General features: G+C 31.2%; 2 protein-coding genes across 2 annotated transcripts; both read right to left on the bottom strand.

Moving 5' to 3' along the window:
• Nucleotides 1-720: 720 nt before the first annotated feature.
• On the bottom strand, nucleotides 721-6740 carry LOC127730354 (uncharacterized). Its single transcript, XM_052238728.1, has 7 exons — nucleotides 6505-6740; nucleotides 5028-5137; nucleotides 4466-4592; nucleotides 4045-4152; nucleotides 3169-3288; nucleotides 2503-2578; nucleotides 721-1007 (listed from the first exon to the last, which is right to left on the bottom strand). Exons 2-7 carry the CDS (start codon nucleotides 5103-5105, stop codon nucleotides 992-994), a joined length of 525 nt encoding a protein of 174 aa, XP_052094688.1. The 5' UTR covers nucleotides 5106-5137; nucleotides 6505-6740; the 3' UTR covers nucleotides 721-991.
• A 4019-nt stretch (nucleotides 6741-10759) lies between these two features.
• On the bottom strand, nucleotides 10760-23050 carry LOC127730353 (uncharacterized). Its single transcript, XM_052238726.1, has 8 exons — nucleotides 22967-23050; nucleotides 22416-22592; nucleotides 17233-17351; nucleotides 16513-16639; nucleotides 15320-15430; nucleotides 13097-13171; nucleotides 12841-12919; nucleotides 10760-11834 (listed from the first exon to the last, which is right to left on the bottom strand). Exons 1-8 carry the CDS (start codon nucleotides 23019-23021, stop codon nucleotides 11804-11806), a joined length of 774 nt encoding a protein of 257 aa, XP_052094686.1. The 5' UTR covers nucleotides 23022-23050; the 3' UTR covers nucleotides 10760-11803.
• Nucleotides 23051-24167: the final 1117 nt, after the last annotated feature.

Here is a 24167-nt window from a genome sequence, read left to right on the forward strand (position 1 = left end):
GCATTCAACAATGAGCAAAACCCATACCACATAGTCAGATATAAATGGTCTCGAAATGACAAATGTAAAACAATTCAAACGAGAAAAGTAACGGCTTGATTTATGTACAAAATAATGAACGAAAAACAAATATGATATACAGCAACAAACGACAACCATTAATTTCAGCCATGCGTCCGTGATAACAGCAACGTTTGTTTGGGTCGGAATGATGGGTTTGAGTACAGTTATTGTCTTCATCTGGATGATTAAATTATAATAGTAATCTGATTAAGTGTGTCGTTTTAGCATTGAGAATGTACCCGCCCTTAATAGGCAAGATATACTTGCCGCTGGACTGGTTGCTATTTGTTTACATTTTTCAAGGATGGTTTTCTCCCTGATAAGATATGAATGAAAGTTGTAACATTTTGATATGGAGGTTAACTTTTCATTTTAAAAAGATACAAGAAGATGTGGTATGAGTGCCAATGAGACAACTCTCCATCCAAGTAACAATTTGTAAAAGTAAACCATTATAGGTCAAAGTACGGCCTTCAACACGGAGCCTTGGCTCACACCGAACAACTAGCTATAAAGGGCTCCAAAAATGACTAGTGTAAAACCATTCAAACAGGAAAACCAACGGTCTAATCTACAGAAAAAACGAGAAACGAGAAACAACTCACTTTAGACGCTTTGTACTACAAATCGGATATAATTAACAATGTATGTCATAATCAATTTATTTAGTGAACGGATACAGTTATTAACTCATAATAGTACGTCCCATATATTATGCATACAAAGCGCTTCGGACGCATGAAATTAATAACTTGTTGTTTTTATTTATTTTAAGTTCCAAGTTTGCTTCATTTTAAAGCAAGGTGAACATCCTCATCATCACGGTGTATTTTGTTCATGCCATACCCTCCAATAAATCTGGTTTACGTAGTATATATTAATATCGTTGAAATTTTCTAATGGTAGGAATCGTGTTGACACTAACGGGCTACAGAACAACTTTCCTGAAAGAAAATTAAAAAAATCATTTTTACAAAAATGACTATTTAACCTTAACATGACACTAAGTCACACCTCTTGGTTATTTACTTTTTCACAAATAGATTGCAATATTATGTTCTGCATGTAAACTCAAGAAGAATGAATAGAATAACTTCATATTCCGCTATATAGATGATGTTCCTTCATTAAACAATACACACACATTAATGACATTGTACATTTAGTAGATCGCATCTATCGTACAAATGTTTAATCCTGGTATCTATGATTAGTTTATATTAAACAAACGTTTAAAACTTCCTATCTTTACTTTAATTTAGAAATTGACAGTGAGGGTCGGATGAGACCTAAACTTTACGAAAAAACAAAGTTGTATTTCATTTTTGCCATTGTTACATAATCTTACAATTTCTATGTAGCGATATACATCAGCACCTGCATATGCAGTATATATATAATTTCCTAGTTGATACGAGATTCCAGGGTTTTACGTTTCCTCGATTTACTTGATAGAAGATTGCTGCTTACAAGAAGATTATAGAACAAAGGGTTCTTAATGGTAAAGTTGAATCCATCTCTTCGAAAGTTTTACGAATGGCTTCATGATTTGGTCGATCGTTACGGAATGTGTAAAATAGCGTCAACGAATGCGACCCATGAGCAACACGACTGTTGCAGTTCCCAACTTTTGAGTGGACCTAGAACTACTTACTTTTTAAAAACACATATAAAGTACATTCCCAGTTTTCGGGAGTTTGTGTTGCTTAATGTTAAATTGTTTTATATCCATGATACATCTGGGCGGTTTTCAATTTGCAGTGAGGAGTATGGTTCCTTAGCCTATAATTGCTGAAAGACTTCCAACATTTTTACAAGGATGACCAGCAATCAAAGCGCCTATCTTTCGGCAAGGGAAAATGCATATGGTGTGGATGTATATGATACTAATGATCAATTACTTGGAAATAGAAATGTTTCTAAATGTAGTCATTTCTCGATATTTCTTTGCATTTTAATTTAGAGAAATTACATTTTGTATAATTTCTTCGATATACAGGTAGTTGTTTAGTTCATTTCTGTCGATTTTCTTTCGATTCTTTATATTGTAAATGATCGAACAATTTTGCAATAAACGTTTTATAAAATTGGTCAAATATTAGGTTCAATGGTATGTCCTTACCATGTATACGTATTTTACCAGTATTCTCGTTTAAGCTTTTCTCAGTTCATCTTAACTGCTATTGAATCATTGAACCATTTGTTGTCATTTTCCATTTCTTACAACATTTTTTTCAGAATACAACATGGTTTCGATACAGAAATGTTGTAATTTATTTTATTATGAAGTTACAGTTTTCATAAAATCCACTAGAAACATTTTATTCTACATACATGTATATCATCTTATACTGGCCATAAATTTGCCTTTGTTCGATATTTAACTATCAACATTAGTGTATGTCCAAACGTTATTATACCAGCAATAGTTTTACTCACCTTATTCTAAAACATATGATTACCAATACAATAACTACTACTACCAATACTATCAGACAAATGCCAAGGATTATAGCTGAAATTAAAATGAATTTACAATTATTTAAGGAACATAAGCTACGAATAAGGCAAAAAGGTAAAAATAAGATGTTGTTTTGTTTCAAAAGTTTATAAAAGTGGAATGACGAAATAGTATTTCGTTATAAGAAGTCAATTTGTCCAATTTTGTCAAAATAAGCTAAAAAAATATCGGTGATGTACATGCATTATTGGCTTGCAAGTCAATAATTCAACTCATTCGAATCGGTATTCATGCAACCTTTTATATAACCTTTAATGGAGATGGGTTGTGAATGTGTTCAGCATGTTCATTCATTAAAAAGAAAAGAATGTCACATTGAAAAGTGAAACAACTTAGGGAGACATCAGGAATCGCCATTTCGTTAACTTATCCGGCCCACAAAAAACATTCTTATACAGGGCATTGAATTCATGTCATTTCCATCTGTGACGAAGCATCTGGTATTCAGATGTGCCACCCGCTGAACAGACACTGGGAAACAGGAGGTTATCAAAACAAACCTTTCCCTCGAAATATTTCTTGAGCTTGTTAGATAAGACTGTTTTACATAATTAAAATTAAGATATTTAAGACGTTATCATTACCTAAATTTGAGCTACTTTGTGTGCCTTGAGCCTCAGTCGAAGCCTTTACTATTGAGCTTGTTTGAACTGTTGGGTATGTAGAAGTTTCACCAACGCATTCAATGATTTTCTTGCCGTCATCTAAAAAATATTGCAATAATGGATTGTTATGTTTAAGTGCATGTCTAAAATTTTCAAAAATGATATTCTTGGAATAATACCATGAGATGTCTATACACATCAGACTTATCTCATCAATCTGTTTGATGTGTTTGAGCTTTTGATTTGTCCATTTGATAAGGGACTTTCCGTTTTGAATTTTCCTTGGAGTTCAGTATTATTATTTTTTTTTTTTTTTTTTACTTTTTTTCATGAAATGATATATTGCTTAATGTTTAAAAATTGTCTGTTGATAAAGGAACTGTTATTTTGTCTCGTGCATTTACATGTTTATGTATGTGCATTATGAATAAAATAAGAAAATGTGTCTGTAAAAAAGTGGATTCTTAAAATTTCCAAAGACTCGTATTGGAAAGACGTATGGAATACATTTATTGTCAATTGCATATTTAATTACAATGTACTTGGCAAAACTGTTGATGCTCGCAAAATTTCACAAAAGTTTGGTCTTGATCGCACTTGATGAGCAATATTCTAGAAAAAAAGTGTCGTCTGCACGTAAATCGGTATAACGTGTTCAAGTTTATTTGATGGACAATTAGGGGAGTCAAAGTACTGCAATCTTTTAATTGTTTTCGAAATATTAATAAAGTTTCCATTCCAATAAACCTTCTTTAACTATAAACGAGTACTAAGTCAAAGTAATAAATTGATGAAATGTATTTTGTCCTGTTGATAAAGGACTGAAAATATGTGTATAGCGAATTTATAGCTCACCTTCTTCACAAACAAAACTCCTCTTGATGTCGCAATCTCCATTCATTAAATCAAATTTATTTTGATCAAATTTGACGTATTGACAATCTGATTTGGGTAACAGTTTTTCTGAAACATAGGATTTTACAAAATAATGATATAACAAGGATTAAAGTTCAAAAGCCGATAACATAATCACAAGACCATGGTAAAATGACTACAAGACAACTTATAAATAAAAAAAAAACGATATGTAGAAAACAAACAATTGGACATTAACAACACGGTTGAACTTATTAGGTCCTCCGGAAAACCTTTTAATTAGTGTACCTTAAGATTTCTTTTTTTTGTGTATTACAAGAATATAGCGACAAACGACATACTATTAAATGAAATAAGTTCTTTACGGATGTATCGTCTGTTAAACTAAAATATGGCTTACCTTTTCTGTACACAATCATATGGCTTATGCCACATTGTTCAAAGCTATTTCCAGGACAGTTGACGGCATCACAAGTTCCAGGAACACCAATTCCAGCTAGTGATTCATAACACATGCACATGTCGGCCTGCAACAGGACATTCAAATTGAATAATTAAACGGGTTATCAAAAAGTACACGCAAATACTATTCTTCAAACAGTATAAATAACACAACTTCAAAGCAGCAGCCCTAAAATTTCAATTTTGCATTAAATTTTTTTAACTTAAAGCACTATCTACAGATATTAGAGAAAACTTGTCAAGTGTTGAGATAAGAAAGTGTAGGAGATTTATTTTTCGGCTTCAATCATTACATAATTGATTCCAAAGCGTACAAACACAAACGCGTACACACATAACATTCCCTGACAAAAAAAATATTTTTGCAGCGAGTTCTCATTTCTTCCCTGTCAAGGTAAGACAGATCTGACAATTCATTTGTTTTTAAGTGTAATCTCAATTACAGATTTGTATTTGGATTGTTGGATATCACAGAAAAGACCAAATACAGCATATAGTACCTGAACTCCTATATATGTAAATGTATCAGATTTACAAAACGTAGCACAGTTGGCTAAATGATTGTCTTGAAATTGCATTTCGTTGGCTGTGTCCCTGGACAGAAAGCACCCTGAAACAGATAGGTTAAAATAATCTAAGACAAAAACCAAAAAATAAATCCAGTAAATGAATTAAAATAACTATCTTTTCACATGCATGTGTCATATTTAAGTCAATATATATATATATCAAACTTCCATGTGATATATGGCTCTAGCCTAGGAAAAGCAAAAGAACAACAAAGAAAGGAAACGGAGTGTGTGCATTGGCTGTATTGTATAACAATTTGGTTTTGGTAATATAGTTCATTAAAAAAAATATCAAGTTTAAAATCTTTGTTTTATTCAAAGTAATTTATATCGTTTTATTCCATGGACCATCCATATTTTCGTTCGATTGTTTTTTTGTTTTCCTCGTTTTCTTATTGTTCATGTATATAACAAAAATAGGGCAAAAGATTAAGCAACAGGACAAAATCAAATACGGGTGTGAACTCAGGTGTCCCCGAAATGTCATCAGTTCCTGCTCCACTAGTGACACCCGCTGTATTAAATGTGTTACTCCTGTTAAAATACGTTGATGATTCATGTCAAGTGATTATGCTTCTTATTATAGCAGATGGTGAATATCTAATTTATATTATTTTTCTATCAGCTTAATACCGAAAATAATAGCAATTGTAAAAAAACATGCATTTATTAAAGGTTATGTAGTGGAGACAAACTTAAAGACAACAAATGACTACAGTTAATGTCGACAACAGTAGTTTTCCTGTGTTCAAATCTCATAAATAGATTAAGAACAAACCAAGGTAAAACACAAATATTGAGAGAATCGCATGAACCCAAAATCGAGGGAGACCAGGTGTGTGGACAGGGTGAACATCTCCTATTGTGCATATATCACTCCTCATGCTAATCCACCTTCAGTCAAAAAGTCAATATGTACATGCATTCTGTGATGACAATTTTAGAAATCCGTGCATCATTTAAGGTAAACGTCTGTACGTTAGATTTCCTCTTGCAGTTATTACAGGAAACATATTAAGATGAGTAAACCTACCTATTTTCAGTAGCCATGGTCTGTTAGCCAATACATAAGATGAGTAAACCTACTTTTGTTCAGTAGCCATGGTCTGTAAACCAATACATACGATGAGTAAACCTATCTTTTTTCAGTAGACATGGTCTGTTAGCTAATACATAAGATGAGTAAACCTACCTGTGTTCAGTAGCCATTGTCTGTTAGCCAATACATAAGATGAGTAAACCTACTTGTGTTCAGTAGCCATGATCTGTAAACCAATACACATGATGAGTAAACCTTTCGTTTTTTCAGTAGACATGGTCTGTTAGCTAATGCATAAGATGAGTAAACCTACCTGTTTTCAGCATCCATGGCCTGTTAACCAATTATACATAAAATAAGTAAACCAACCTGTTTCCAGGAGCCATGGTCTGTTAACCAATACATTTGTTAAAGAACAAGCTATTACAGCTTCAATAAGTTCTTTGGAATAACCAAGTAATACAGCTCCATTGGTCTCACAATAAACTTCAGCATTATTCTTTGTGTCCGTTTTTTTATAAACTCGTAATGTTGAAAATATGTCTACAAGAAAAGTATTGTAGCAGGGTAACTGCTGTAAGTTTATACAAAACACATATTAATTCTTACACAAGATGTCTTCTACAAATATAAGGAGCAAAGACAGTGATTACGAGCAAGCAATGGCTTCAGTCTTTAATTATCCGTATATGAACTTATGGTACTATACAGTTTAACCGACACATGCACATGGACTAACGCTCATTAAGGGCGTATTCAAAGGTTTAGAAGGCCAAATATATAAATAAAATGCAAATGTATAGAAACAAAATAACCAAAAATACATGTATAGTTTCCACGATAGAGTCAACGGATTTCAATGAACTTTGACAGAATCGTTCAACCATAATGCTATTATGCACCTTCATTTTTTTTATTTCGATCTTTAAATCGGGTAGGCATCTTGTTTCTGCTACTCCTCTAATATCACTTACAATATGTCAATGAAACTATCGCAGAACATAATGCTTATTTGCACAAATTTTATTGTTTGATCCGAAATAATTTTGAGGGGTTTCCTAGAAAAAAATATACTTTCTAATTTTCTTTACAAATAAGGAGAGGGATATTTTTATATAGAAAAAAACAGGTGGTCGTTTATTTGTCTTCTTCAGCATTTAGTTAGTAGTTATATTGATCATCGATGGATTATTAATGGCATTTCAATTTTAGTTTGCGAATATGACTACAAAATGTAACACAACACATTTTCCCGCTTACAGCACAAAACTATATCTGAGTATTATATCTTAATCGATCCCAATAGATGACGACATTTCACTTTGTTTCATTTCATACATGTATTTAGACTTATTTGCAATTCTAAGTAGTCTAAAAGGTTTCCTTTTTACCACCTCCCTGAAGTTTTTGTACGATGAAATAGTCAGCTGGAAAATTGTGAGGCTGGTTACGAACGAATTTCTGAGTTTGTATATACGTTGTTTTTTTTCTGTTTTAAGTCTGTTACTTATTAAGTACATTTGTTTTTCTTTGTAGCAAACTTACTCTTAAAATATTCAAAATAACTAACATAACGCTTACCTTCTGGTACGAATAAAAGTAGAATCAATAATTTTATCATAATCACTTCAATAAACAGATTTTTCATAAGAACTACTATAATTTTACACATTTTCACTATGTCCACAACTTGCACTAGTTAGGGCCATCTTGCGCAATTGCCTTTTGGCTATTTTTGTTTGATCATTGCGTTGTGACAATATAATTGAGATGTTATCAATTTGAAAGTTTTTTTTTGAAAAAGCGAGTTCATTATTAAATATGACATAGGTATAACTTTGCACTTAATTTAATTGAACATTTTATTTAATGTCACATTCTACTTGTTTCATATGAATACAGCTTGTTCAACTGATATGTGAAAGTAGTTCGGAGCCAGATATTCATTGATTAAAGATCTATCGTGACTTGCTAGCTCGTCCATGTTTTATGCACATCAAAATCTCAGGTTTTATCTTTAACTAGATTGGATTGATTAGATTAAAACACTTGCGATTTCGAAAATTGTTTTAAAATCAAGCAAAAGACAACAACAACAAAAACATTAAATGTCTTTAAGGCCTATTTTATCAGATCTGGATAAATATTTCTTAACTAACTAAAGGCTAACCATGACAGTATTCATTTGATAGTTTACTATTTTATTGACTAGTGGTTTTGATTACTCCTAGGTATCTTTTTTCCGGTTTTACAAGACATTAGGAATCATGAATTAAAATAAAAGTAATGCAACAAAGACTGGTCAAATCGCAAATTATACAGAAAGATAGACATTGTACATAACACTATTAAATAATTTCCTTAAACCTTATTGTTTTAGTAGGCCTAGAAGTCCCGCTGTACCGATTGGTGGTAATTCGTTTTAAGTCTTATCCGATCACACTCATGAACACTGTAAGGCATGGTAAGATAGTGAAATCTTTGACTTACATATTATACAATATTGGCCAGTGAAGTCGTAACAACTTCATTTACATATGAATAAAAAGAGATACGTTAAGTGAAAGAAACAGCAATCGGTATAGTTACGGACTTTTAGTACGCATCTTACCTTATGGGAACAAATCTGGAAAATCGTGTCACCTAAAATAGGTTACAATTTAAAAATCAGAAAAATACAAATCCATTATCGGAAACAGAAGCAACATATTTTGTTGTAAATATTCGCTCTCAACCCTATCATTTGAAGAAGAGAAAAACGAGTTATTGGGGTGTTATGGGGATGTCTCCCATTCGTGATTCAAGACGGACAATCTTTAAATAAAAATATACCCGTCACAACCAACAGCCAAATACTTTTAACAGATGTTCTATTATATGGTTTTAAACTTCAATATTATGTCTCTCGTTCGATAAAAAAGTATCATTGAACACAATGAAGTACCAGACAGAAAATTTATATAGAAATACATTAGGCTAGAGTTGAAGGTTCTACCACTGCTGGGGGACTGTTAGTCTCCGATGGTATCAGCATCTCAATGGCTAGACTGGCTAATAGAGTATATGTAAGTCAGATGTTTCAAAGACCTTCTTATGTACAGTCACCACAAAAACAAGTCAGCAGTTGAATCGTTTAGATGTTTTATTCAATCTCCAATCGCCAATGTGTTGACCACCGTTTGCAAGTTCGTTATTTAACTAAATATCATCTCTGCTTGTCTCAGCGTTTAGCCTATTTTTTATTACTTTGCTTCAAGTGTGAAATATCTTGTAATAGGAAAAATGCATTTACTTTAGAAGTTCTTTAAATGCTTTACATGCACCTAAAATTGCTTTTCAATTCATTTTTGAAATGCAAATTCTTACTCATTATCAGATTTTCCCCATTTTAAGCTTGTAGTTTTCTAAAGTTCAATAGCACATTCATTTAGAATCTAGATGCAATCGAAACAACATTTAAAACAAAAAGATGACTGCATTTGGTTGATGTTTAAAATAGATGCTTTACACAACATCATCGAATTACCAAGCATTTCAAAACGAAATTACTCGAGTAAAATGTATTTGGAGAGATAATTTTATCATTTGTAGGTATAACAACATAGTTATATTATTCTTTTGACGACCAGGGAAGTTTCATCTAGGCCTTGGTATGGATTTAAGATGTCTTTATCTTCTTATATCTATTTATCGTTTGGCTGTCTCAAAGACTTCCAGTAAGAGATAATGTGATTTTAGTCAAGTCATTGTCCACTACACTCTAAGATTGCTCCATTCCACTACTTATCAATGGAAGTATTTGTACCATTCAGGAACAGTAATTTTTATTTGTTCCTTCATGCTTTCCATTTTAGCCAGTGCTTTGAACCTTCGACTTTGACATCCTTGCCACTGAGAAAAAGTTCGGGTTTTTTTTAAACAAGATAATACGCAATGTTTTAGCAATATCTACCAAGTAGTGTGTTGGTTTATTGTATGTTCTTTTCTGTACGTTAAGTGAATCTACTGATTAAACAAAGGAGAGGGTTGAGATCTACAAAAACAAAAACAATTAACCCTACCATATGTTCATGTGCATGTCCCAAATCCGGGACCTCGTCAGTTGTTGTCGTATGTCATTTCTTAATATTTTGTTATTTTAAGACTTGGGTGTTGAGAACAGATCGTTAATTGTTTCTGTTTTAAGTTATTCACCTTTTTTAAGATACTGAACGATTTAGAGCTTGATCTGTTGTACATGTATATACATCTGCCTATTTTTGGAGACTGCGAATCAAAACCAGCTCATTAAAACGTATACTTCTATTTTAAAATACATTTATTATTACATCCTTTGTTTCAACTAAAAATGGTCAATACTACAGTTTTGAAAGCAGTGGCTGGACTAGGTATAACGTTGACTTGAAACCAACTTACAATGACATCGATCTTAATAACAAGATACCAAATTGAATATTGAGCATCAAATAAAACAAAAGAATATTAATACCAAACCTGCTAAGAACACCATACATTTTATCCAATATCATATAATTTTAGACTACGAAACACTTCATATGAACAAATTAAAAGCTTAATTCTGTTCTTCATATGTCAAGTCAACTAAGAAGAAGGCTAACTCTGATTGTAGATGGAAGAATCGTTTTACACTAATTCCGTTTCGATATTTATTTCTTGAAAATGTACACAATAACAGTGTAGGTATAATGTTAAAAGAACAAATAAATAAGTGCATTCAGATGAAACAATATACTTTTATAAAACTAAGAACCTCGTCAGTGGTTATCTTGTATCATATCTTAAACTATTTTTTATTATTTGGAAAAAAAATTGTGTTGTGTCTGTTAGACTTATTCTCTAACTTTAAAGACAAGGAAGCTTACCATTGTATAGACACCTGTATTTTGTTGAAGACTACTGTTGGTTATTTTTGTCGTTGTGTTGTTGTCTCATTGACAAACATTCCACATCTCCAACCATTCATATGCATCAAGAGTGATTCAAGACATAAAGTTATTACTTAAAAAGCTAGCGAGGAAACTTAAAGCTCTACATGTAAAATATGAAATAGTAATTAAAATATATATTTGTATATATTTTCTTTAAGAAAAATTTTAATGTAAAATTAAAATTTGATTTTTTTTTAAATGTTACTTTAAGCATGTTATATTAATCTTTTTACTTGTAACAATGTGATGTTTTTTTCTGTTTTCCCATACTTTTTAGTCAAATCAATGGGTAAAATAATGTAGATTGTATTATTGAATTTTTGTTTGTTTACTCTATTTGTATCAGATAAAGGTACAGCAACGAAAGCTTTATACATTTCACATCTACTTTGAAATTCACATAAATATTTAGAATTACTTTGTTAGAGTTGACACAGTGCTCATATGATATAAACAACTTCAGTACAAATTATACATAATATGTACACTTATGTTCATAAATCATATTCATATATAAAAGATAGTTATATAAAATTCAATGATGTAGCATTTGACTATCTGCATCTATCTGCTTTCTCGTAGTGCTCTTGAATATGGATGACTGTTGCAAACTAATATAATTTGTTACGTTTTTTCTCATTATACTTGGTATATATGAGATGATGGTGATATCCATTTAAAACATAAGGTTTCAAACATTGAAACCAACATTTAGTGTACTATCCACTCATTTCTTTCTGAGATTTCCTCCTGGAAAAGTAAAGCAGTGAATGTTAACTACTCTGAAATTTTCTTACTAAGTCTATATTGTTGGTATATCTATATTTCAATGCATAATTTTGTAATTATCTTAACATGCATGTATATTGCATTTTGTCAACAGAAATGCATGCAGATACATGCAAGATTACAAACTTTAAACATATGGTAACTTCCAGAGTTTTAGAGAGTTTTTATTCATTAACATTTTTTTCATAAACAATTCATATTTTGAATTTGAGTAAAACTTCAATTCTGTCTGACATTTACTTCATTGCAGTTTTCGTGCTACTTGTATTTCGATCAGATGAACTGGTATATATATGAATGCAATTCATGTTTATATGCTTATTTCTTTTCAGTTCATTATCATTGCGAATAGTAATACGAAATAGACAATATATATTCAGGATCTGCTTTTAAAAAAACAATGTCTACTTGCAAAAGTAACAATATATGATAGAGGTATTCCCGTAACAGTGTGGACAACCGTAGTACTTTTGTTGTTAATACTACTGAATCATTTACCTTTAAATTGTTTGTCGTCGGCTATCGATAACAATGATTTTACGCTCACGCAGTCTGACAGAGGCCCTCCAGTGGGGATTTAGATAAACACTAGTTACACATTTCGATACATAAAATGAAATTTTTGATCAAAACATTTAAAAAACGCAAGTAAAGAACGTTTAAGTATTCAATATTAATCAAAAGCACAAAGGTTGTTACTGTACTAGTTTTTCGAATCATTTGAGTCAGGCGTTGAGAACCTTTGGTGACCCCACAGTTTAAATGTCCATAATAAAGACGACGTGATAAGTGGGAGTTACAGACGAACGTTCACCTAATTTAACCCAGTCAATGGGAGACTTGAGCGCTCCAAAAAATGTTCTCGTCCACACTGTTATGAAAACGATACTAATATGAAAAAAATGTCCACCAGACTGCGATTAAAAGAATACAAATATACAAAACGTAGATAGTAATGAAAAAATACCTGTATCTTAGAAAAATAATTATCAGCAAAATTAGTAAAACCAATACAGCAACAGCTACTACTGCGCCGATAATGGCACCTGAAAAAAAGTTACAAAACTATAAAACACATTAATAACAGGTTTGTATGAAGAACCGAATAGCAGATAATACTTTAGTAAATAATCGTTTCCCGGGAAAGGGAAATAACAAAGAACAATAAATCACTTAAAGATTAATATCATCATTGTGTTCAATTTTATTTTTTATGTTATTACCTTTTGTTTCTGCTGACATCCCTGCTGAACTACTCATTTTGTTAAACGAACATTGTATATTTTCTGTGTTTCCCACTGTAAATTTAAAAGATTATATTAAACGGAAAAGCAAATCATATTAGATCAAATACGTTCAAAAAATTGGCTAACATTATATGTATATGTAGAAAAAAAACCGGTAAGGTGTTGCTCTTAACTATAAAAGTTTAACATTTAATACATGTATGTATCTAGAAATCACAGTTACTAAAAGAAAAACATTCTCCCAAATATTTGTTATACTAAATCATTAAAAAAAATGAAATTTAAAATAATTTCCAAACAAAAACTCAGACTTAAAAAATAAAGGAAAAAAGGTAGCTGACGCAAATCTTATTTGTGTTGACTACTAGTCTGAACATAAATGATTCTATGTAAGTAAATATTTAATGCATTAGTTGCGATTAAACAAAGTCAATATGATTAAATATTACACATGGTTTGCTTTTTTTCTTGTTTCTCATTGGTTTGTTAGGTCACGTGTTTCTGTAAATATATTTTGTATTTTTTCACTATTTTGACACATTGACTCGACGTTACTATTTTTAGATATGATATTGTGGTTTACCATCTATGTCGTCGGGTCTGCTGAGTACCGAACGTCACCTATTCCCGAATATGACTGTTTTGCCGAGTGTGAATTCGCATTGTTATACGACGTTTCTCGGTATTAATCCATCCAACATTCATGTATTTAGTTATGATGTTTCTTTTGTAAGTCTGGTTGATTATTGTGTTATGTCTTATCGTTTATGGTATAAATTCTGTATTTTCGGTACATTTCACATATGTCTTGTATGTCAGTATAGTCGAGTTACTCGTGGTTCGTCTACAGTGTTTTTGTTTCATATTGTTTGTTTTCAAGTGTGTTTACTGTTTGTTTTTACATCATCTTGCCTTATATTACAGTTATTTTATTTTTATTTTCTATATGTATGTAAAAGTTAAGATAATAAATCAGCTATTTCATTTATATGATTTTAAGTTTAAAGCTACTATATGCACAGGATATTTTTGTTTATACACAGTTTAGATTTATGAGAAAAACCGACATGGTTAGAAAATACAAATAATTACACCATCACAAACACAATTCCATTTAAATATTCTTGTCATGGTTAGAAAATACATAAAATAACACCCTTACAAACTCGATTCCAATTTTATATTCTTGTACGTGTCTACAATAAAACAAATCTGTTCTATTTTTAGAAATTTACCTGTGATAATACAAACGTCACAAAAATACGTCACTTTTTGTGGCGTTGATACATTCGTGTGACGCGCAGTTTATACTTCGTTTGTGGTGTACTGTCGTAAATTCATGGGTGGTGTCCGTTGTCATTCTGTGGTTTACATGTTGTAATCTACTATTATATTATTTATTTATGTATTTCTCTGTTCTGGGTGTTCTTGATTTGTACTGTATTCCTGTCACGTAATGTTGTCATTTTAGCGGTATTTTTAACATTGCCATATAAGCGGGAGGTTTGGCTAGCCATAAAACCACGTTTAACCCACCGTTTTTTTCTAAAAATGTCCTGTACCAAGTCAGGAATATGGCAGTTTTTATCAAATAGTCCGTTTCTATGTATGTTGGCGTTTGTTTTTGTTGCAGTTCAGTGTTTCTGTTGTTCCGTTGTTTTCCTCTTATAGTTGATGTGTTTCCCTCGGTTTTAGTTTGTAACCAGGATTTGTCTTTGCTTAATCGATTTATGACTATTGAACAGCGGTATACTACTGTTGCCTTTATCAATTGACTTCATGTTACTAAAAAAGTAACATCCAGTCAATAGCATTTCCAAAAATACTAACATCGAGTCAATTTGATTTTCACACTTATACTATTTACATATGTAATACTAGTATATAAATTAAGGACTTTTACTCAGTCAATACGTTATATATGGACCTGTTAGATTATATTGAAACTCGGACTTCGTCCTCGGTCAATATAATCTGAACAGGTCCATATATAACTCATCATCGGTCAATATAATCTGAACAGGTCCATATATAACGTATTGACCACGGCAAAAGTTCATAATTGATAAATAGATAAACAGAAAGAAGCAAAAATTGCCTGATTGGATCTGGCATTATAAAACAGACAACTTGAAATCATAACAGAATAAAAATGATTATATAAAATAATTTAAATGTTAAATATAACTGTAAACACACCTTTACATATAAATGGTTTTAAATCTTGACATTGCGCAAATTTTAGCGTTATTCCTCCTTCGGAAGGCTTCCTGAATGATCTATATCTGCAGAGCGCTCCAGTCATATTAACTATTGAATAAAACATAAAATCATATTAGACATAAACACTGTTAGCATACATATGTACGCTACGGAAGCCGGTTAGGGCCACGATGAACATAATTTTTGTTATTCCGACATAGGACTTTAAAAAAATCAATGTGGTCCTAACCGGCTTCTGTAGTGAGCAGAATACTCAAATTAAACATATATATATATATTAATAACTAGACGCATATAAAACTACGTAATACCAATACCAATGAAATACCAATACAAGTAACAGAAAGCTATTCTTACCCAAAGGCTATACAATCGACCAGCCTGAGGTTATTTGAAGTTGTAGATACAATTAGATAAAGACTCACTAGATTAGATTTTTCTAAATAAAACAACCAAAATGGCTTTGGGCGGGAACCCTTTTGTGTGGATGATACACAAGCTGCGAAAATAGCTTTTCATTAACTCGGCTTAACTGGTAACACCAGGTTATATTTCAACGCTACAAATATATGAGCATGTGGGCTTTGAATTCAAATACATTATATGACCAATATATAAGATTTGGATTTTGAGTTAATGGGTGAGAATCATGCTCCCAGTGCATTCATACACAGTCGGATGTCAATACAATAAACACACACGAATTTTTGTTTATAGAGAACTGTAAAACAGCAGTAAATTTTAAGTAAGACCAACACTTTTGCTCACGTTAAAAATCCGAACGGAGTCCATGTGTTTGCGTTGGTGTATCCGAACGGAGTCCATATGGTGTCCACGTGATCTCGTTGGCATATCAAACAAAGTCACCGGGCATATATATATATATATATATATATCACTATATAAACTGATCTCATAATTAAAAAAAAAAACATTTGATTTATCTTAATACCAAAGGAACACCTCCTTGGTTAGCGTTGTTACTGCACAGATACATCTACAATGTTTACAAGTACTTTAATAATGCATTTAAAATTCTTTTGTTAAAAGTATGGTGTCAATCATATAATTTTGATTGTACAAACTATTCATATAAAAACCGAAATCCTTACAAAACATAGAAAATGACAAGATGACAAAAGTAATAGCATTTAGACAACATAGTTTACCTTTTTCATATATGACTCCAGCATCTCCAACTGCACATCTTTCATTTGCATTTGCTGGACAAGTTGTTGACTCGCATAGTGATTGTACAAATATTGTTTTCTCTCCATAACATTGACATTTTGTTGTCTTATAAAAATTAATGTAAACATTATAAACCGTTAATTGATACCGAAATATTCACACATACATTAAACTTTGTATTTTTAGATTCATTGGATACTAGTTATTTTTCTAATTTATTTTAGCGACGACTGTTAAACGACTATTAGCTGACTCCTCTGAAATTTTTAAAATTCAGATACTCGTGCAGGGACGAGGCGTCAACAATTTATGGTGTATTTATTAAAACAAATTTGATTTTTTTTACAGTCTCGGATACAGTTATATTATTTCGGAAATAGTTTTACGTACTCGTATAAAATTTAAAAAATCACTCACAAATTCAAGATGAGAGGCATGTACTTTTGCTGTACGCAATCAGTACTGAGGAAAATTCTAAAGCATCAATTTACCCTCTTAGAAGTTTACCTTAAAAAAATGTTAACTTATTGCAATTTTATTGATGCATGCAGTGATCAGAATACGCATTTGGTAAATATAAAATTGAGGTTAAACACACAAGACTCAAATTAGTATAATACTTTGCATATATTAATAAAACGTATTTGTTGTTTTCTCATTTTGTTAACAGTTAACTTTCTGTTATAACATATTCTTACCCACAATCCAATAGATGTATAATTAGAATCGGCACAGAAATCAGCACAAATTGCCAAATGTTTATTTTCTTTTCCGTCTTGTGTCTCTTTCACTATATTTACTCCAATAAAACACCCAACTGCAATTCAAATTAATAAAAGAAGTTTGTAACATTTACTGGCAGTCATCTAAATCGCTTTTGTATTAATGTTTACTGTGCAATATTTTGATGTTTACCCTTTGACTTAAATATAAGACAATTAGGGTATACAAAAAAATATTGGTATACCGAACAAGTTTGTAAAACAACAGGAGATTTTTGTTTGTTGAAATAGTAAATGGTTATTAGGTAAACATATACATTTCGTACAATTTACAGAAAATGGTTTGGCCTTGATACCCCTCGACTGTGCGGGTGTTTAGATACGCAGCCGTGTCAAGCCGAAATAGGAATATTTAATCTGTGTTGGGAGAGCCCCATGCACTTTGCTAGTTGGTCTGTTGCAAGACAAAATTTACGCCCTCATTTTACAGTAATAGTTCAAATGCCACGTCCTCCATACCGGTCAACCCACTTTTTAGAACCGCATCACTCAGATTTGTAACAGTTGTTAATTTGCTATCGAAATGAATTAAATATTCATAAAATATTTGCTACTGGACACAACAATCAAGCAATCACTCATTAAAAATAGGTAAATTTTGATAGACAAAGGATTATTATATTCCTTGAAAACACTTACATAATGGCATTATGACTTCATGAGCATGGCATATGTGCCATGTCCCATTTCATATGTCGTTACTGATAGAATTAAGTGTGAGCAAAATATATTTCACTCTCCTCGATATTTTTTGGTAAAACATCCTACAAATTGTTTCTAGGTAATGCTGTTGATCATGCCGAAATATTATCGCTAAGATCTCAAAATGGTGCAACTTCGGCATTTTTGTTTTTAATCTTGCACATTTGAAACATGTGAAGGATGTTGATTGGTGGATTTATAATTTTGAATTTTTGAATTAATTTAAGAGCACAAAAAGAATAACCTTTATATATGTTCTTTATAGCTTGTTGTGCGGTGTGATCCAAGGCTCCGTGTTGAAGACCGTACTTTGACCTATAATGGTTTACTTTTATAAATTGTGACTTGCATGGAGAGTTGTCTCATTGGCACTCATACCACATCTTCTTATATCTATTTATAAAAACAGAAGTGATACTCATGAAATTAATCATTACAGTCAGTATATCAAAGGTTTCCATCGCAACACCCCGTGTTTTTTCTTGCATGTTTACATTCTTTCGTTGTGTTATACGTTACCTCATATTTTAATACCAAAATTTCAAACATTTTAATTGCAAAACATGCGTCACTGCGTCGACACAACTACTGACATAAGGAAACTAGCCGCATAGTAGTGTTTTAAGTTATTATGATTTCTGTAGTTCTCACACTCACAGGCATACATGTAGCGGACTTAAAGAATGGCGGCTATTATACTTTTAATTGTTCTTTGGTTTACATATTTATAACATATTAAACGTATACCTTCAAATGAACATTTTGTTTCGAAGAGATTTAACCCAGCGATGGGTTGTACATGTAGTAACTGCTATTTTGCTACAGTGCATAAAATGAAGTAAAAGTATGTAGTATTGATGAAAATGAGAAAATAAATATATCATAAACAGTTCTTCGTTTAGACTATACAGATTTTTTAAATAGTAAACACGTTTTTAAAAGGTTTTGCCTCTAGACAGTTTTTATCTATAAATTTTTCACATTCTTTGGTCATACTTTGCCTTAGGTATAACCTAACTTATTCATTTCTGTATACTAAACAATCAAAAGTACAATGTTTACTACTTCAATACAATACTAAAAACATAAGGTATAAATATGACAATTAAAATGCTAACTGGTCCCATTGTAGGTATCCATAGCGAAAAAAGTCACTTACAGTTTGTACCATCATTCAAACTTGTTGCTAAGGTTTCTAAATAACTGTTTTAGGTTGGGTTTTTTTTTTTTTATTTCCATTGCATTCTTTTAGGTTTTTTTTCTGGTTTGTGAGATTTTTTTTATTGTTTTAATAAATCAAAGTGTCCAACATGATTCTTACAAAAGTATTTACTTGTATGAATATTTAGAATGTGCGCTATTTGAAAAGAAGTTTTTTAGTTATACGTTAATGTATATTGTTTTTAACAACTTATAAACAATTTCTTGAAGAGTTGCAGCAGCAAACAATATGTGTTCAAAAAAGGTGAGTATAACATTTTTGTAATATTTCGGGTCAATTTTCATGTAAGAACTAGCTCAAGAATGTTGGAGCTGTAATTTTGCTCTTGCAAATTTATATCATTACCTCGGTGGGATTTAAATTCGAGCAACCACAACACCACCTGCATTGTGCTCAGCGAATATGACCACTCGGCAAACAAGAGTGAATAGCATCCCTCGTCGGTTTAAGTTATTATCGATATGCTCGAGTACGGGTTTTTTTTCCCTGCAAATCATGGGCAAATTTCAAATAACTGTGATACCACTTGACACGACTTAAAATAACATGAAATTGTAAAATCTCAATGAAAGAGTCATTATTTTTAGCGGTTTAATGAACAAATGTAGGTTTCTTTTAAACACCTAAGATCTGTATGCTCTATTTATAAGAGAAAACTATATTTTAACATACCGACCTATCAAACGCTGTATAGTAAAATTAAAATGTTTTAGCTTTCTGGTTGGAAAAAAATAGTTTAATTGTACAGGGGAAACTCTTCCTTTAATCATTCTTACTTTTGAACCAGAACTCATTAAAAGTGTGCTACTGGAAAAAGAGCGTACAACAAATACATCGAAGATTATATCATAAAAAAATGTTGAGTTTCTTGATAGGCAACGTATTTGTTGAGTTTGGTAGATTGATTTCAATAGACGGTCGTCATTTTGCTGTTTATTGTAATAAATGCGTGTTTTTGTTATGCTTTTTTGTTATTTAATGTTATTCAGGGTTATATCTGGTCTATATACCAGCTTTGATAAGTGTTTGGTATTACTATAAATTTTCACTTCTTCGAACTATGAACATCAAAATTATTTATTTTGTAAAAATATTTCCTTTCTCCTTTTAAACTGTATACATAACAACAAAATTATTTTCATTTACCTGTGTATAATATTATTCAAAATGGCGGATTTTTGTTTAAGGTTATTGTTGTTTTTCTGAAATTGTTTAACATTTCACAGCGGTATAATACTGTTACTTTAATTATTCATCCCTTATTTTATTGATTTTGTATTTACATTGTATCATAGATCAAATTTATTCGTTCAGTGTATGTTCACTTGTGTTAATATGTCTTTTGATTGAGTTAAGCCATTTCAATTGATATTTTATAGTGTGTCTTTCTATGTTGTGATGTTACACTATTGTTTCAGATAAGGGTGAAGGTTTGATACCATTAAAACATTTAAACCCGCTGCAATTGTTTGCACCTGTCCTAAGTCAAAAATCTGATGTTCAGTAGTTGTCGTTTGTTGATGTGGTTCATAAGTGTTTCTCGTTTCTCGTTTTTTATAAAGATTAGACCGTTGGTTTTCCCGTTTGAATAATTTTACACTAGTAACTTTTGGGGTCCTTTATAGCTTGCTGTGCGGTGTGAGCCAAGGCTCCGTGTTGAAGACCGTACTTTGACTTATAATGGTTTACTTTTATAAATTGTGACTTGGATGGAGAGTTGTCTCATTGGCACTCATACCTCATCTTCTTATATCTATTAAACATAATTTTAAAATATTCTCTCTATCTATCATATTTTCTGCAAAAAACTAAAACAAAAAGAAGGTAAAAATTATTTTTCAAGGACCCCAATAAGGAATCGATCGACATTTTCGGTCATGTTTGATTTATTTGTAGGTCGTGCTTTGCTTAACATTAATGCTGTTTGAAGTTTCTGTGTATCTTTCATTATCATAGTTTCTTAATAAAAACTTTACAATTTAATAAAAAAATAGTCTTTCAAGTGCAATTACTCTTATGGGATCAATTGACGAATTCCGTCCTCATGAATATTTGTAGATCTTACTCTGCTGGACATTTTTGCTGTTTATAATTTCTCTTTGTCTATAATAGTTATCAAGAAAACAACCAAAAACTAGGAAAGGAGTAGGCCCAGTAAGACCCCTTTTTGGCCCCAAAATATTACAGTTTTACAAAATTGTTAAAATGTAAATTTTTAGCTATTTATTGGAAAGAAGAATACTTCTGTTATATAAATATGGGCTGTATTTGACAATACAATGTACATGTATCGGGTACTAGCATCATTAAGTCATGCTAAATTAATGAAATCTTCGAAATTTTAGCATTTTGGTTAATTTTTAGACGGTTTCCGTCTGAAATGGAAGTGGCCGCATTTGTGTTCATTCTTAATATTTAAATGTAAGTTGTATTTGATGATAATACATAACATATATAAAGGTTGAGAATGAACACGGATGCGGCCACTTTCATTTTTGACAAAAACCATCTGAAAAGTGACATATTATGGCATATTTGATAGATTTTTCATATTTAAGCTTGAATTTGAGCGTCCTTAATGACTAAATCAGTTCAAATCTTTCACTTAAACTAATTGAATCGAATGAAGTAGACACTTAAGTGTTTAAAAAGTGTCCAAAATGTTTCATCAAATGAACCTGAATTTTGAGGCCAAAATCGGCCCTTACCGGACCTACTCCTTTCATAATAAAAATAATTTGAAGGGCAATAACTCCAAAATGTTTTGTCCGATTGGTCTAAGAATTTCCTTACTTATAGATCTTAATGTTTGAGATATATGATGACTGACCGGTATAGAAAAAATACAAACTTTTTACTTGGTACCACAAGGCCCTTTGTCAGATCGACCCTACTTAAGCAAAAAAACAACAAATAAAAAGACTAAAGACACAAAGTACCGATCTGTGAGTACACGCAGCCACTGAAAGCTTTTTCAAACCCAATTACAACTAATGAATAAGTCATGTTTCCATACTAAAATATCAACGTTTGTTTGGTTTTTTTTTTGGTTTTTTTTTTGGTTTTTTTTTGGGGGGGGGGGGGTTGCTGTCTCGTAGGTTTATCCCAACATCTCTTATCTGTAAAATAAAAGACATCTGACAGTGATATATAATATATATTTAAAATAGCTTACTTTTACGGTTATACCATGGAGTTGCTGTCCAAACAAGCAGTGAAGAACAAGTTTCTGCAGTTTTAATGAGCAATTCTCCATATCCAAGGAGGTTTCCTCCCATATTTTCACAATACACTGAACTATTTTGGTATGTTTCTTCTTTTTCTCCAGAAAAATATACAGTGGAGAAAACATCTGAAAATATGACACAATTAAAGTGTGCTTAAGTAATCTTATCAAGTGATATAATTTATGATAGTGTTAAAGACAAATTTTGTTTCATTCAATCAAAAGTTAACTTTGTAAAAGTTTTGAATTTGCTTTCATATATCAAAAATTAAAATGTATTAAGCATTGGGTATCTATCTATTTTTTTTGCAACCGATTTGCATTTTGTATCGGTTTTGAATTTATGAAAACATTTAAATTTGACAAATTCATGTTAAATAACAAATCTTATTAGCCAAAGGTAATTATAAAAAATTCAAATAGTAAATAAATATTCATGGAATATTTAATAAGAATGGTTATTGCTGTTGTAATAAAAAAAAATACTAAAAGAAACTCACTTTTGGTGTGAAATGTGAATACCATGAAAACAAAACACTTCACGACACCTTCCATATTTCTATTTTATAGGGCAATAAAATCTGTTGCATCTCAAACGAATAAAATTTGTTAATTTTGAAGTAAATTGCGTACCATTAACATATGTTTTTGTCACAATCAATGTCAAGTATTTTCCTTGAGGATAGGAACGCACAGGATCTGATAAATATCCGTCATTAAACACTATGGTTCAGGGAAGAAAAATGTACTGATGGAACAAGATTAGGAATCTGTGAAATAGTAATAGAATCAAATTTTTATATATTATACCAAGCGAAAACATTTTGGAATTCTTTAAAAAATTTAACATGCACCTGTGACGTTAATCTCTTGTTCCAATGTAATTATGTGTCAGGAATGGAGTGATTTTAAAATGTTTATCTTCGATCATGCTCTTTGGATATTTCTACGGTCACTATTCCCAAGTAGATTTTAGTTATTGAATTTTTTTAGGACATCCTTGGATAACTAATAAAGATGAAAGTTTGGTTATAATAGGTGACTGCGTCAAAACTGTGAATGCCATAATCCATTTATGTATATAATTATAATAGGTTCTTTCTGAGAAACGTTATATTAGCCTTTTCCAGAAGAATCTTTATCGTAGTATAATGGAACCAGTTATCTTTTAACTATCTGAACTATTCTACGATCTCTACTACCTCCTTACGGTAACATCGGTTAGTATGACATGAATGGAGACGAACATTAAAACTTAAAACAGCTCATTAAGATGAAAATTTACGACATTTTTGCATAAAACAACTAAACCAGCAGATAGCATTATGACAGTATATATATATAAATGCCTAAGAATGTAAATTTAAAACGCTAATGAGAGTTATAAAAACAGTTGTTATATTTCTTTTTATTCACGCAATATTTCGCTAAAAACCTATTTTGTACTAACTAATATATATATATATACAATTAAAAATGAAAATAGTAGAAAAGCTGCATAGCTATAGCACATTACATATACTTGTCTCTCCTTGAACAATCAACAGCCTGATATATAAAGAGAGATAACTCGAATTGTTAACTGACCTTTGTCTGTCATTAACTTTCCGTGTTGTTTGTATTTGTTTATCTCCATCACTTGGTCCCTTATTTCACATTGTGGCTACTAGTAAATATATGACGTATTTATATTTTAATAAT

The sequence above is a fragment of the Mytilus californianus genome, unplaced genomic scaffold, assembly GCF_021869535.1.
Source record: "Mytilus californianus isolate M0D057914Y unplaced genomic scaffold, xbMytCali1.0.p SCAF_2, whole genome shotgun sequence".
Taxonomy (NCBI): Eukaryota; Metazoa; Mollusca; class Bivalvia; order Mytilida; family Mytilidae; genus Mytilus; species Mytilus californianus.